Source organism: Caenorhabditis elegans, chromosome X, assembly GCF_000002985.6.
Source record: "Caenorhabditis elegans chromosome X".
NCBI classification, from domain to species: Eukaryota; Metazoa; Nematoda; class Chromadorea; order Rhabditida; family Rhabditidae; genus Caenorhabditis; species Caenorhabditis elegans.
Window position 1 is genome coordinate 14,795,872 of NC_003284.9, and position 15,228 is coordinate 14,811,099.

Genomic DNA, 15,228 nt, shown 5'->3' on the forward strand with positions numbered 1-15,228 from the left:
GTGGAAAAAGTGAATGTCACTGGGGGGCTCCGTGAGCTTTCACGAAAGTTCAGAAAATTCGATTAGTTTAAAAATAAGAGCATGTCACCAAACCCTAAACAAGATCGTTTTTGGAAAATCCTTAGCTTTTTTTTTCTTCGAAAAGAAAAAAAATGCTTTCTTCATTTTTCAATGTAGTTGCTCCTTAACTTCAACCTTTGATCGTTATGAAAATTGTTTGGATATGAAGAAAAAAAGTGAGAAAAAAAAATGAGATGAGTGCAAGGAGCATGACGCATTCAAAATTAGAATCGAAAATCCTGCATCTCCTGGCATGGAAAATATATCTTAGAGTTTGCCAAATTTCCGCTCGCTCATATCCGGTGTGAGGTATTTTAAGAGATTGATTTCAATGATTATAGTTGTTCTCTTAGCTAAAATCTGTACATTTTGCGTATTTTTACTTATAATTTTTTTTGTTTTTAATGTTGAATTCCAAAAGCACATACCATTCTAAATTGGGTGCTAACTGAATGTTTAATATATTTTTCGTATGATTTTATAGTTTGTCATAGTAATCACATCATAACAAATGAAGTTTCAATCTTTCATTTTTTAATAGAATATTATTGCATATTTTATTCGTAACAAAAAACCCACTCACTCCGTTTTTTTTAAGCTCCACACAGAAATGCTCTATATGTCCTTCAATTAATCCAAATTGTAGTTATTAACAGTATAAATAAATTTCATATTTTAGGAATCCATTTCTAATGGGATTTCATTAATATGATGTTTTGTAGTGCACTCTATTTTTTTTAACGGTGCATAGTTTTGTACCCTTAATTAAGTTGGAAACTCAGAATAGAATTTAAAAAACAAAACAATAACTTTAACAAAATATCGAATTCATATTTTAATTTTCATATTTATTGTGAAGTCTGCATTCACTGTTAGACTTGAACATTTCATTCAACGAATAGCAAATGAAACAGGCCATAATTTTGGTGATTTGTTCTATCGTGAAATATTAGTGTTCATTTTAACCAAACACTACAATACAGTTTCGCATATAGTACTGTTGTTAAATAGAAAATAAATGTTTCTATCCAGATAGATAAATTTGGATTGGAAAAAGGAAGTTTCAAACCAACAGTTTTTTTTAAGTTGTTGAACCCGGTTTATTTGGGTTTTTACCTAATTTGCTTTTTTTCTGTGAAATTTAAAAAAAAACCTAAAATCAATACATTTACTAAAGTTAAAAAAGTAATATGTTCTTAATAGAGTTGGAAGTCTGAATAAGCATTTTAAAAAACTTTTAAAAACTTTTTTTAAAAAAGTATGTAAGTCTACCGTCCAATTGTGTTTTTTACAGGTGGACGAAGGTCAGTGAGGAAATGGATAAAACCCATGCCTTTCAAAAATTTTGGTGTGTTCCGGCTTTTGACTCGAAATTTAAAAAAATGTTCCAATTTTTTTTTCGAACAGTTTTATTCATAACAGGTCATTTAAGAATCATAGAAATGGTTTTTTTTAATCATTTTTATACGTTCCGTAGTCCACCTTTATTTCCATCTAGGGAGCAATATTTGGAAAAATGCCCTCTAATGATCTATGTTTTTTTTCCAAAGAAGCTCCCCAAATTATTTTTTTAAATAAAAGAAACAAACAAATATACGTTCCATGAAACATAATCTTTCTGAAAGCCTCCAAACAGATTATCCCCTATTTCATCACCAATTATCCCCTCATCGTAGTACCCTCATTTCCTCGTTATCAAATGCTCATCCCACTGTCTCCCCGGGAACAAAAAGAATGAAGGGGACGAAAAAGACAGGCGGAGCGGTGGTGGGGGGAAAAAATGGAAATGCAAGACCTACATTCATAGTTATTATTTATCTTTCTCTAAGAGATTATGTCGGACTTCCATTGATATATTGCATTTTTGTTCACTCCACTCACTTGGCGACTGACTCACAAACTGAGCATTTTTGTTTTTATTTTTTCCCTTTTTTCCCTTTTTTCAACACAACTATCTCCCAATTTTTAGATAGTCTGTGTCATTAAAACTTAATCTGTAAATGTGAAATAAAATACGTGGACAACAAGACGGGATGGAGCACGAGCAATCCTTTGAGCCTCTCGATAAGCCTTCTTACTGAATTCTCGCGGCCACATTAGTTATCTTTTGCGGTTATCTATAAGTCCGTCCATCAAACTGATATGATATGAGGAATAACTTATCACTTTCTTTTTTCTTCTAACTACGTCGATGAAAATAAATTATTCAAGACGGAGACTGAGAGCAGGAGCTACGGGAGGGGGGGGGGGGGGGGGGAAGAAAGTTCATTTCTTCCTTGAGATGCCCAAACCAAGTGAAGGGGAGGTGGATATTAATATTTTTCAATGCGTTTTTCGAATTTTTGAATCAATTTTTTTCAATAAGTTTCGAGTGTTTTGAGGAGAGTTGTTTGAGTTTGCCAAAAGTCTTATGTTTTGCGAGATTATGTTTTCGAGCTCATACCTTATTTTTAAATGATTTTTTGAATTTCCTCAAAGTACACTTCTCGTTATTCCCATCCCCACTATTTGCTCATCAATTGAAACGAAAAGCCTGGATCAAAGTGAAGCCTTAATTGAATCCAGGGCTTTTATCAAATTATCAGATGACACACAGCCATCATCACACTTTCATTAAAAACCTATTCACAAAATAATATCCGGGTTAGAATTGAAAACTTCTTTTTTCATTTTCACTTGCCTACACGAACATCCGGTTTTTGATCCATAGTGCCACCACAAAAGCTCACAAACTTATGTTGCATGTGGGTTTGCTAGCTCCAGGGAGCTATCAAAAGAGCTATAGACAGTCTGGACAATAGCAAACCCTATTGCAATTGTTGGTTTTATATATGTTAACAACAAAATCCCATTTGTTTCTGTTGCAACTTTCTAGAAGATAATTTTAAAATCTCGAAAATGCCTGCATCCTGGATGTTTCGAAGAAAGCCATTTCTAACACGCAGGTCTACTCAACAATTCTTCACAAAAGTAGAAGCAGCTAGAACTTTTGAGAATACTTTTGAAATATATTGACCTGACGCACCTGACGCGAAACGTAGTGAAATTCATATTTTTGAGTGTTTGATCTATTTTAGTGGCTCTAAACTTTTATTGGCGTTTGATATTTTCTAAGTCTTTGTTTTATTTTATAGGTTCTTCAGTCTTGGTAAAAGCTAGTTTAAAAACTAATTTTCAAAAAGAAATTAGCAGACATTTCATTTGTTTTAAAGTAATTTGATCAAAAAATTAAAAAAAAATGACACGCCTTTGTTCCTTGTATGAAATAAAATGTAAGGCTTCTATGAGCACATTACGAGAGTTTAATATCAAGGTCAGAAACATTTTTCCGTCACAAAAAAAATTGAAATTGATGGATTTTGTACTTATTTGAACTTTTATTTTTATTCTGCTCAAATATAAGGATGAAAGTGCATGAAACCTGGGGGGCACTTTTCATAGTAGCATTATTTTTTTGCCATTATGCTATTTTTTGACCATTCTGAGTTTGTGTCTAATATATAAACCAACTACAATTATTTATTGTCATTTTTATGCTAAACTACTTACGAATTACATATTCTGACATGTTTTACAATTATCAGCATTTGAACATTTTACGGGACCGAACTTATCTAGGAACGTTGGTTGTGTTCTATTTTGCATGTCTATTTTTTTTTGGAATATTTTTAATGTACATATTTAGACAAAATCCCTACTGGCGCAACACCATTTTGGAGTATTTAAGCAGTTCTCAAAAAGTTAGCAATTTTTTTTGTTCATTCCTCAATTCCTTCAAGGAATAAGAGATTCTTAAAAAGTGCACCGGTTTTTGGAATCTCATGCCCATCCTTACTTTCTATTTAATCGCAGTGTAGTCACGCGAAAAATCAATTGGCTCTATTTCTTTTTTTTTCTGGATGAATGACAAGAAAGCGAATAAGAAAAAGAAGCGGGATGAAAAGGAGACAAAGCTTGATGTTTCTGTGCCCATCTCATGAAATTACGTGTTTCAATTTTGCGGACCAAGGTTTCTTCTCCTTGACCAACTTTTTGCGGTTAACGCTTTTGTTTGCCTTTGTGCCTAGGACCCTTCTCAGAGACTAAATTCACCCGTCGCTTCCTTCATTTAAATTTTAGATCCCCCCTTAACCCTATCCTATTTATTTCAAGCTTATCGAACTTTGTGACTTTGATCCCAACTTTCAGGAAAACACTATATTCAAATCGTCATGAGGTGGTGAAATTGTGGAGGGCATGAACTACGAAGTTTATTGCGGCAATGCGCATGCAGAGCCAAATAGCTCAGCAGTTCAACAACTTGCAGAAGCATGTGTTGAACAAGGTGAGTATAAAGGAAATTTTTACAAAGTCTAAAATTAAAACCGTACAAGTAAACCTAAAAAAAGGTTCAGCCCAATATTAGATTGGTCAGCGCCCATTTACAGTTGCATTTAAATATGTATAAAAGAAATGTGCAACAATGAGCGCTAAAAATTAAAAAAAAATTTGAAGACTTTAGCTAATTTCATTTTCTATAATACTTCCAAAATGTTTTCCAATACAAAATAAAATGAGCATATTGAATAAAACCGTTAAGAACTTTTTAAACAAAATTTTTGATATTTGGTTATTGTCCCAGTTGCTGGAAATTAAAGGTGGAGTAGCGCCAGTAGGAAAATTGTTAAAAACCACTCCGTTGGTCCCGAAATGACCAAATATCATGATAAAATTTTTTATTTACTGTCAAAAAGTGGCAATTACTCAGTTTTTGCCACTCATAATTTTGGAAGTCGGCCAAAAATTTTTTTTTTCGACATGGTTTATGTTTTAATTTTGTTTGAATTAATTGTAATAAAACATTGTAAGAGTCGAAATATGCGTCATCTCTTTAAATTTCCTCAAAAGCTCGTATTTTTCAAAATTTTGGCACTTTGCCAAATCTTTGAGCGGAAATTATGAAAAATCTAAAAATTTTTGGAGTGTTTTATTTTGATATTCGGTTGTTTTGGATCATTATAAGTGCATTTAGACAAAATCCCCACTGGCGCTACTCAACCTTTAACTTTGATTAAATTAATACTTTGAATTTTTTCTTCTTATTTACAGACATATTCAAGTAGACACATTATTAAATTCAACATTTTTGAAATATTTTTTGGAATATTTAAAACAGTACAAATATTTAGTTACTTTGTTAATTACTCCACCTATAAAAACTCGATTTTTTCGAAATTAAAATTTTCAGACGCGTCTTATTTTGATGGTTGCTCGAGAACGTGTGTGAAAGACAAGTATCTACTGCCTCTGACACAATTCGACAATTTAGAGATTGTAGTTTATGGGCAGGTTTGTGATATTCTTTTCAACTTTGCCACACTGAAATGATTCAGATTTTCCCAATTTTGGTGCTTTTCGCAGTTTTTGCGAATGCGGCTGTTGCGCTAGTTCTATCGAAGAAGCACATGATCACTCCAACTAACGTCGTTTTGAAGTACATGGCTATTGCGGAACTTTTAGTGGGACTCGTCCCACTGCCCTGGACTCTTTTCTTTTTTTCAATGGGGTGAGAGCACTTGTCGAAATGTCATAAAATGCAAATATGATTCAGGAATATCAAAGAAACACATCGGTTAGAGTTATGGTGGTGCTATCTACAAAAGTACAGTATGGATGCGTTTCCTCCAGTTTTCCATATGATTGCCATGTGGTTGACGGTACTTCTGGCGGCACAAAGGTGAGTTTCTTTTTTAATATTTCATTTTTAATGAGCATTGTGATCTCAATATACGGAATATAACTGTAAAATAGTAATAGGATCGTTCGAAATTTTTCAAATTTCTTTCAATTATGCAACAAAAAATCCAAAAGTTCATATTAAGTTTGTATTCCCGCACAAATAAATTACTTGGTTTCAAAATTGCTGCATTCTAGGTCTGGACGTATAATTTTTTATATCGAACGTTTTTTAGTTGCAAAATTGAAAGAAAATTAATTAGAAATTTCTCAGAAATTTCTAACAGTTTCACAGTTTCTTACAGTGATTTGGTTGGCACATTACGTTTAAATTTTGAGCATTGTATAGAAAATGTTTCGAATGTTTGAAAGAGAGTTTAAACAAGTTCAAACTCCAGGTAAATAGTGTAGGTTCAGCCAATTAGACAAATTACAGATACGTCTCCATAAGTCATCCATTGCATTCTCGATCCGCGTGTAATGTAAAAAATGTTCGATTAGCAACAATGATCATAACTGTAAGAAATTTTTTATTGATTATATAAAATTCACTTTTTGGGTTTTCAGGTCACATCTTTCCTTTGTGGACTTCCAAAGTCGTTTGATTATGAGTATGAAACAGTTCACGGATGGATTTATTCGCATGGTAACTGGACGTATGCAAGGTAAAATATTCGAATTTGAGTATTAAGGAATTAGGACTGGGAGATCAAGTAATGTTAGAACGTAAAGAACTTTTCTTACAGTAAGTTTTAACTTTTTCTTACAGTAAGTTTTTTAGTTTCATGTTGGCTTGAAATTGGGCTTTGAAATTTTCTTAATCGCAGACAAAAGTGAAATTACCAAGACCTATCAATTTTGGAAGTCGAAAAAATTACGTATTTCTATTATTATATGTATACAAATTCTAGGGGTTCAAACCTTCAAAAGTGCTTGAAACCTCTTGAAAAGCGGCAGTCAACTGAATTTTTTGAAAAATCTAAGGAATTTCACGTTGGACCTCTCAAAGATAATTAATTCAAGTTTACCCAGGACGGTGCTCCACTTTTGAAATTTTGTAATTTCCAAAAGTTCAAACTTATTTTCCTAGTATAATATTTCAAATAACACGCGGTTTTCTAATATTATGAAGTTGATTGAAATTCGGCATTTTGTGAATCACTCAAATTTTTTTTGTTGATATTTCATTGGTGTGTCTCAAAAAAATCCCACCAACTCCCCACTTATTTTCTCAAATTTCAGCAGTTGCGTCATGATGCCTACAGCGATATTAACCAATATGGGGCAAACTGTGTACTTTAATATTTACTTCTGGACACGTGCGCTCGGCTTCATTATTTTGCCAAGTTTCCTACTTGTCCTGCTCAATGGCCTTCTCATTAAGGGTATTAGAAGAGCGCAGCGGCGGAAGCTGCGATTGTTGAGGTTTGGTTTCAAATTGTGGCTACCTTGGGAAAAATTTTGGCACTTTGCCAAAACTTTGACCGGAAATTATGAAAAATCTAAAATTAACAGAACATGTTAAAAAAAAGCTTATTTTCAGAGAAAAACGTTCCGAAGAAGCTGCTCGGCAACGAGATAGCAATTCGACAAGCCTTATGCTAGTTGCTATTGTTTCAATTTTTTTGGTAAGTATTTCAAAACCCGCTTCAACCGAAATGCATCACTTTTCAGATTGTAAATTTGCCGCAGGCTATATTTATGGGCCTGCTTTGTGTCTGTGAGACGTTTACAATTAAGATTCCAATATTAGAAGGAACTTTCCCTGCCGTGTTTCTTATCGCTAGTAATATGATCGTTATTGTAAGTTTGGAATTTGCGTTCTGATTTTTGAAGAACTATTTAAAGGCTACTTATCCCATCAATTTTGGAATCTACTGTTTTATGTCAAGCAGTTTTCGACAAACTTTCAAATTGTTGTTTTGTCCGTAAGTTTTTTTTAGTATTAAAAACTCAATTTTATTAAAACTTTATTAAAATGGTTCAAGTAATTTGATTTCTGATCAGTGCGCAGCTTTGTCGATTTATTGAAAATTGAAAGTCGTATCTATAGCTCAGTCGGTAGTGGTGGCCGCTAGCAAACTGGAGGTCACGAGTTTAAGTCCAGCCTCACCCCTAGGTTCACCCAGCCTTTATTGGGAAGTAGAGCAATCCACAACTGGACTATCGGCTACATATATCGGCCAGACTTAAGTTACAGCCCAGTCTGAGCACCACCAGGCAGTGTACCTGAATCCCCAATCCGCAATGAATAGTTTTCTTTGAACATATATCTATGTATATCTTTAAAATTTATTGCTTTGACTTATAATTAATGAATTCAACGTTGAAAAAAATGGTATCAAAATTTATTCAAGATGAACTGTTCCACTTTTCAGTGGCGCTAGTCAACTCCAATGCGAACGGCGAATCGAAGCTGCAAGTGCCGTACATTCCAGTCGTCGACGTTCCGACATTTGCTCGCATTTGGTGAATGTTTGCACAAACTCTGAGGGATTCATGCAAGTATCCCATCATTGTCTGCACGTCGATTATCTTGTATCGGATAGGCAGTCGACTCAGTTTACAACGATGGATAGGAGTGATTAACTTGTTTTCTTTTTTTTTCTGCAAATTAAGATGTTTGAACATTGTGAATAACTTCGCCTAAATGTGAATTTTCTTTTTAATTTTCTTTTTTTTTACTTCGAAATAAATGCATTTAAAATTTGTATTCATAGTTCAGAAATAGCAAACGTATTTTAGTTTTTTCAAACCAAAAAAAAACATAAAGAATCAAAGCGACAATAATTTTTATTCTACAATTTTGGTATGGTACATGGAAAATACGCTCTACCGCAGTACTATTTAAAATGAGTCTATGGGACGAATTTGATATTACTCAATTGGTCTTTTGTATTTCTACATATGTATAGATTTATTCTGATTGTATTTTCTCTGTTTCCAGCGCGACGAACTCTATTTTATTAAATAGATAAATAAAAAAAACAAAATATTTTGCTAGTTTTACATTTTTCAATAAAATTTTTAGTTTGAGTTAATTCAACCCATTTTCAGAAAATTTTGAAAAATGAAATGAATGCATACAATTTTGGAAAATTTAAAGGTTTTTTTTTGCGTACAAAATAGGAATAATCGACCCGGTGTGAAATATGTTTGCAATGTGGCCGACCACCCCTACCACACACACGACAAACATGTTTCCGTAGCCTGTTCTTGTTCTACCGCACGGGGGTATAGCTCAGTGGCAGAGCATTCGACTGCAGATCGAGAGGTCCCTGGTTCAACTCCGGGTGCCCCCTAAATACTTTTTGGGACATTTTATCGTGTGTAAAAGTTTTGAGTGATCTTGCAAATATTAAACATGTCAGTATCGTTCAGAACATTATGGAATTGTTTTATTATTATTACAGTGGTTATTTTTTGAACGTTCTTAAATATGTCATTCAATCGAAAAATATATCCAAAAAACATACAATATACTGTATTTGTATTGATTTCTGTTTATTTTTGAAATAATTATTCCTGCTTTTTCCTGTGAAAAAAAGTTGCTCTAAAACGAACAGAGTATCTACAGGAGAAGTTGTTTACGAGTAATTGCTCCTTCTATCCTCACTTTCTGATGGCTATAAATTTCCGAATGTTTATTTTGTATCCTCACAAACTTTTTGTTTAACAATTGAGTCCTATTTTTTCTCCCGCTTCACGTTGATTTTGATAAATGTCTGTAGGAGTTTTTATCCAATGCTCTTCTTCACCATCGTATTGTAATATTGTAATGATTTTTTTTGTTGAGAAATTGAGATGTTCTAGGCATTGCTTTGTTGAATCACAAAACGGAACTTTCTTGATTAATGAGAGTTCTCGTACCTGAGGTGTCTTTTTCCTCAACCTCTGATATCTATAGAATGTCCAAAGTTTTGTATAGTGCAATCGGTCGCGTGATTTTTTGATGCAACAAGTGTTCTTAGAATTGAATAAAGTTCAAACTTCGTGGGTACAGATTTTCGACGATGACTCATTTGAGATAAATCGACAATGATTATTACTAAAAAACATTGAAGAGACCTGAAAACTTTGGGAAGCGCACATGTACTGATTCGAGTTATTTTGTTCGATCGCTAATAGTGCTCAGATACATAATTAGTGAAACATAAGAATGTTTCTGTTTATAGATATTAAAAAAAAACATTTCTACAGAGGTGGTCATGACCGTGACACTAAAGTAGGGCTGTACAATTTACGAGTTTGGCCACTCATTATAAAATTCTATAATTAAGTATAGCGAGTGGCCAAACTCGGAAACTGTCGGTCGCCGAGAAAACATACCCCTCGGAAAATTTTCAAAGTTCTAAAAACTGGTTTTCTTTCTAAAACCGGACGCACTGTTTTTTGAAGGAATTTTCAGTAATTTTATTGAAGGTGGAATACCGAAATTTGAGACTTGGTTTTCTAGACTTAGAATGACCCAAAACTACCGAATTTCGTGATGAGAAGTTTTGAAAATTTCTGGAAAAAAGGCTCATTTTCAGCTACAATCAAAATTTTTGCCACTTTCTCGGTGTCGCAGCTTATGCAGCAAAAATGTAAATTTTATTTGTGCCCCACTTATCGAAAATGTAGTTAAATCTACGAAAAAATGCGTAACCGCAATATTCATTAGAAAGTAGTAATTATTGAATAAAAACTAAGTGGCAAAATTTTTGGTTTTAGTCGAAAATAAGCCTTTTTCCAGAACATTGAACCGCCACAATTTTTTTTTGAAAATTTTTTTTTTAAAGTACCCCGCCTTTAAGCTTATTTAATATTGTATAAAGGACCATTTACCATTGCAAAATAAGCTTTATATAATAACTTCGTTATGTCATACCTGTTTTTGTTTTTTTGCAAGACTACTCTATCTTGAACTCATTTTATACCATCTATGAAAAAATGTTCTTTTATCATATTTTGATTTATTTTGAACAATCCCTGTTCTTCAAAACCGAAGGGTCAATTTGTGCAGACTGGGTAAAAAAGTACTTGGCGGGTTCCTTCCGACTGTCTGGATGTCATAGTTCAAACTAAATTCTGCTTCGGCCAAACGTCGACTGGTATTTTTTTTTGTGTTCCAAACGAGCGTTGAATGGACCACTCTCCACATCGCATTAGTTGTTGATCGAAGGAGGACCGCCCACATTTGTCAGAAAAAGATATCAATGGGCCCACCTTGGCTTGCTAAATCACAGAAGATGCCTGCCGCGACAGACAATTTTTATTGCACAAATGTTTGTTTCACGGAGCAAGGTGTTTAATAAGATTTCTATCTATTTCTAATGGGACCTTTTTTCGCATTTAGGTGGCCAAAAAAGTATATATTAGATGTGAGGTATCAGGCGGGTACGGTATTAAAAAAAAAGTGAATTTTATAAATTATCTAGTTAAGGTTTTCAGTTCTCACAAGCCGGCAGTACCACCTTTTTAATTTTGCACGAATTTTTGAAAGTGTCTTGCGTCAATAATACATTGCTCTTTGAATATTTTCTCACGCTAGCAAACGAAACTTCAACTACAGTACAAAAAAATTTCAGCAACTTCAATGAAACAAAAATGCGTCATTATTCTCCTGACAGTGCTTCTGTTGTTACAGGTAAACTTGAAAATTTTCCACGTTACATTTGAAAAGTGTTGTTTCAGTTTGCGCTATCACACCCTCTTTTATGGCCATCGCCATACGTCAGGTACCAATTTTGTTTATTATTGTTACTGATAACCTTGAGAAAGATTTCCTGAAGTAACGTCAAAATTACATTTTCTGAGCCTAAAGTTGAAGTATCACCTATAAAAATATATGCTTAAAAGTGGAGTACCGAATTCTGAGATTTAAACCCAAAATGACGTAAAACTACCGAATTATAATGAGACGTTTTGAAATTGTCTTTAAAAAAAGTTATGGGGATTTAAAGTTCAGGAAAAAAGGCTAACATTTTCAAATGGACCGTGTTTTCCAGAACTTTAAACCGCCATAACTTTTTTTTTGAGAAATTTTCAAAACGTCTCATTACTAAATTAGGTAGTTTTGGGTCATTTTTGGTCTAAAAAAACAAAGTCTCAAAATTCGTACAAATGTGGTCGACTTCAAAAATTATAGAGCGCCAAAATTTCTATAATATTGATAGTTTAAACTTTTTCCAAACTGGTGCTACCCCACCATAAAATTTATTTCAGTGACAAGCACGGAATTGGCAAAAGAGCTTTTGACCGCTACGACTGGGCAGGTGTGTTTGAATTTGGAGCTCCACCATGGATGCATAGGTAGACATGTTGTATTTCGAAAGTCGCTTATTTTATTTTCAATATTTTTTTTATTTTATACCTTACGTTATTCCAATTTAAACATAAGCCCTTGTTCATGTATTACGTTACGATTAATTGCTTTTCCAAGCAAGGCATATCTGTTTTGTTGTCATAAGTTTTTTTTTTCATTTAATTGAACAATTTTCTGTACTGAATAAAAACTGGCAGAGTGAAAGATTAATTTCAGATTGAAAGAAACGCGTGCGGATAGATTTTTGGTTAATTTTCTATTGCTTCAATTCTGACAAAAACCCCTTAAAATCTGCTAATGAGCTTTATCACAATTTGGTAAGTTATTGACAGATCAGATGAAACGTAGACTTAATTCAATTTGCTTTACTATGTATACTCTGCACTGAGAATTTTTTCTGTAAATCTTTTTATTGGCAATGATAAACAAGGGAAGTTGATTGTGAGATCATTTGCTGTAACTTTTTTTCTTACTATTAGCTTATAATTATCAAAAAAAAAATGTCTCGTGAAATTGAAAAGTGATTTAAATACACTTTTTGCTATATTCAAGTGCCTTCAAAAACATGTTGTTCAATACAGTTTGTGACGTAACTTCTCGACGTTTCTCGAAATTTTTCCACAGTTGTTTTATTATATATTTTTTATTTTTATTATATATATTGAAGTTTGACTTACCGTTTCCGCGCCATTTCGATGCTCCGGAAAAATTTCGATGCTGAAAACTTTGAGGCGGAAAAAGTTTGTCGTGGCAAAATATCGTCGCGGAAAATTTCGCTGCGGAAAATTTTTTTTTTTCAATTTAGTTGCGGTACATTTTCGGAGCATAAATAATTTTGAAAAACGTATATTTTTGGATGAAACCAATATTTTTTAAAAGCGTACATTTTCGGATGAAATAAATATTTTTGAATTTTCTAAACACTTTCCTATCTAAAAGAGTCTGATCCACTCGAAAAGTTTCACTAACCAAATTTCAAATTGACTTGTCCGATTCCCCCCGATATACTTTTGTTTTTCCACTCACTCCTAATTGTTTTTAGCTAAAATATGAGTTTGTCGCCAGTGTTGGAATAATGACGTGCGCTTCAAGTTCACTAGTAGTCATGATGACAAAATAAATGAAAAATGATGACAAAACAAGAAGCTACAATTTGACTACAACCAACTATAAGTGTTGGTGATAAGTTATAGATCTATCGGTTTCAGATACTTTTTTATTTGAAGAGTAAGGTTAATATCATGCAAACGAACAGAATAATACCATTGGCGTATGAAATTTTAAAAAATCCACAATTCGTACAATATAAGGGAAGGATGAAGTTTAGAAAATATTAATAATAATAAAATGAGTTGAACTTTCAAACGGAGTAAAAAACATTAAAAATTGAGGTTTAGTCGGTGACAGTTTTCATTCCCATCTCGGTCATGAACTTTTTGAAGTAACGAATTTCACGCTCCAACTCGGATACCTGGAAAAAAAGCTAATCCTCAAAATTCTTCATAATTTACAAACCTGATCCTTCAGCTTGCCATTGGTGACACTAAGACCTTCAATGCAAGTCATAGCCTCTTCCTTTTCACGACGCTTCTTTTCACGGTATCTGGTAGCTGCGAGACGGTTTTGAGCCTTCTTTCGTTCCTTCTTTTCTGGGGTTTTGTATGGGTGGTAAGATTTTTCGGATTGAGAGTCATGTTCATCTGAAGACCAATTTGAGGCTGGAGACGCGCTCGAGTTGGAACGACGCTCGATTTCTTCGCACTCGCGCACGATTTCTTCGAGAATTTGTTCCTGAAATAACATTTTTGTGAGTTTTTCATATGTTTAGATGTAAAATTCCGGATATACCGAATTGTTTTTTTAAAGTTTCAGTCAAATTTCAAAAGACTTCCAGAGGATTGCAACTCAAAAACTTCTGCAAAAGCAGATAATTGTAACCCCTAAAGTTAAAAAGCTAGGAGGTTGTTTTATTTGAATTTTACCCCTTTCAAAGTCAAATGTTCATTATTCAATGTTACTTTACCAGAAGCAACGTATCGGTTTCATTTACTAAAATATTTGCATTCGTTGACACCAAAAGCATACACAACATTTCCTCTTCCTTATAGCTTTGAATCACATGAATTTCACGTGAAACCACCGTTGCTTCTCAACCTAACTATATTTCCTTAACATAGTCTTCCCGCAGATCATTTTTGATCTCTCAACCCGATTGGTTCTCCGTTATCAAGTAGACAGACAGTTTCCATGTCAGAATTTTCGTGCAATTGTTTTTGTGAAATTTCCTGAGCGCAATTTCTGAACTATCAACTCACTTTTGCTTGTACATTAGTCTCCATTGGCTCAATTGAGCAAAACGGATCTGGTGGAACCGAAGTGCTTTGTGGAACCATTTGGAAGTTGACATCGGAGTTCAAATGATGCTGTTGATAAGATTGATGGGAGTAGGGGTTGAAATATGATTGAGGATATGTCGGAGATTGATGGTGATGATGATGATGGTTATGATATTGTGGGGTGGAATGGGTTTGATTGTGCATCCCATTATAAAGCAAGAACTGTGGATTTTGTTCATTTACATAAGCCATTTGTTGGTAATCATTTTGTCCGTATGCATGACCCGTAGGCTCAACAAACACAGCACGTGATTTCCTGGAAAGGATCATTGTTTAAACTAATTATTAATCAATTAAAAGTTAAATGAACTTACTGTACAAATTGGCGCTGTGGCGGAAGGAGCGTTCGCGATGACGTAAGATTGGTATTGAGACGGTTCGGTGCTATAGTTCATGTTGAAGTTCATAATTTTCAGATGAGATGTTTCTGCGAGAAAGTGGCTGTATGTGTCCAGTGATGTGTTGATTGTGAAATGACAGAAGAGGAAAGGGAGACGACTAGCGCTTGGTGTAGTTTGGCTGCCCCCAATCTTTTCCACCTCCGGCGTTTGCTCGATATTTTTTGTATGTTCTCTGATCGCACCCGTTTCTTATACTATTTCTCTTAGTTTATCAGGGCTGTCGCGTGCTATCTGCATCTCTCGCGGTCTCGTACGTCATCAATCGATGTGGATTAGTGGAGGAAATTCAAATATCAAAGACGTTAAGCTGATCTTTGGATTGAAAAAAGTTTCAGATTAATTTTTAATA

General features: G+C 33.8%; 4 protein-coding genes and 2 non-coding genes across 6 annotated transcripts; 4 read left to right on the plus strand and 2 right to left on the minus strand.

The window, feature by feature from the left end:
* Positions 1 to 2,245: 2,245 nt before the first annotated feature.
* Positions 2,246 to 2,391, plus strand: F42D1.12. The gene has a single exon (NR_072599.1). It is a non-coding gene; the product is annotated as an Unclassified non-coding RNA F42D1.12 (non-coding RNA).
* A 1,857-nt stretch (positions 2,392 to 4,248) lies between these two features.
* sprr-2 (Sex peptide receptor-related protein 2) lies at positions 4,249 to 8,486 on the plus strand. Its single transcript, NM_078054.8, has 11 exons — positions 4,249 to 4,384; positions 5,288 to 5,388; positions 5,433 to 5,605; positions 5,651 to 5,776; positions 6,212 to 6,293; positions 6,343 to 6,440; positions 7,018 to 7,200; positions 7,319 to 7,403; positions 7,450 to 7,578; positions 7,624 to 7,703; positions 8,154 to 8,486. Exons 1-11 carry the CDS (start codon positions 4,297 to 4,299, stop codon positions 8,362 to 8,364), a joined length of 1,356 nt encoding a protein of 451 aa, NP_510455.2. The 5' UTR covers positions 4,249 to 4,296; the 3' UTR covers positions 8,365 to 8,486.
* Positions 8,487 to 9,005: 519 nt separating this feature from the next.
* On the plus strand, positions 9,006 to 9,077 carry F42D1.t1. The gene has a single exon. It is a non-coding gene; the product is annotated as a tRNA-Cys (tRNA).
* Positions 9,078 to 11,364: 2,287 nt separating this feature from the next.
* On the plus strand, positions 11,365 to 12,280 carry F42D1.4 (uncharacterized protein; the record flags this gene model as incomplete). The annotated part of the gene is made up of 3 exons (NM_001029485.2): positions 11,365 to 11,404; positions 11,452 to 11,548; positions 11,983 to 12,280. The coding sequence occupies 3 exons, from the start codon at positions 11,365 to 11,367 to the stop codon at positions 12,071 to 12,073; spliced, it is 228 nt and encodes a 75-aa protein (NP_001024656.1). The 3' UTR covers positions 12,074 to 12,280.
* Positions 12,281 to 13,284: 1,004 nt separating this feature from the next.
* atf-4 (Transcription factor atf-4 homolog) lies at positions 13,285 to 14,932 on the minus strand. The gene is made up of 3 exons (NM_001420580.1): positions 14,398 to 14,932; positions 13,598 to 13,873; positions 13,285 to 13,553 (listed from the first exon to the last, which is right to left on the minus strand). The coding sequence occupies exons 1-3, from the start codon at positions 14,668 to 14,670 to the stop codon at positions 13,476 to 13,478; spliced, it is 627 nt and encodes a 208-aa protein (NP_001407483.1). The 5' UTR covers positions 14,671 to 14,932; the 3' UTR covers positions 13,285 to 13,475.
* On the minus strand, positions 13,738 to 14,978 carry T04C10.11 (uncharacterized protein). The gene is made up of 3 exons (NM_001420581.1): positions 14,793 to 14,978; positions 14,398 to 14,734; positions 13,738 to 13,873 (listed from the first exon to the last, which is right to left on the minus strand). Exons 1-2 carry the CDS (start codon positions 14,931 to 14,933, stop codon positions 14,711 to 14,713), a joined length of 165 nt encoding a protein of 54 aa, NP_001407534.1. The 5' UTR covers positions 14,934 to 14,978; the 3' UTR covers positions 13,738 to 13,873; positions 14,398 to 14,710.
* Positions 14,979 to 15,228: the final 250 nt, after the last annotated feature.

Excerpts from the sequence above, each read along its gene's own strand:
- sprr-2 (NM_078054.8), top strand. The coding sequence starts at position 4,297 with ATGAACTACGAAGTTTATTGCGGCAATGCGCATGCAGAGCCAAATAGC. Across the intron at positions 5,606-5,650 it reads CTTTTCTTTTTTTCAATGGG|GAATATCAAAGAAACACATC; the intron begins GTGAGAGCACTT and ends AATATGATTCAG. Across the intron at positions 7,404-7,449 it reads CTATTGTTTCAATTTTTTTG|ATTGTAAATTTGCCGCAGGC; the intron begins GTAAGTATTTCA and ends ATCACTTTTCAG.
- atf-4 (NM_001420580.1), bottom strand. The coding sequence starts at position 14,670 with ATGGCTTATGTAAATGAACAAAATCCACAGTTCTTGCTTTATAATGGG. Across the intron at positions 13,874-14,397 it reads AGACTAATGTACAAGCAAAA|GAACAAATTCTCGAAGAAAT; the intron begins GTGAGTTGATAG and ends ATGTTATTTCAG. Across the intron at positions 13,554-13,597 it reads ATGGCAAGCTGAAGGATCAG|GTATCCGAGTTGGAGCGTGA; the intron begins GTTTGTAAATTA and ends CTTTTTTTCCAG.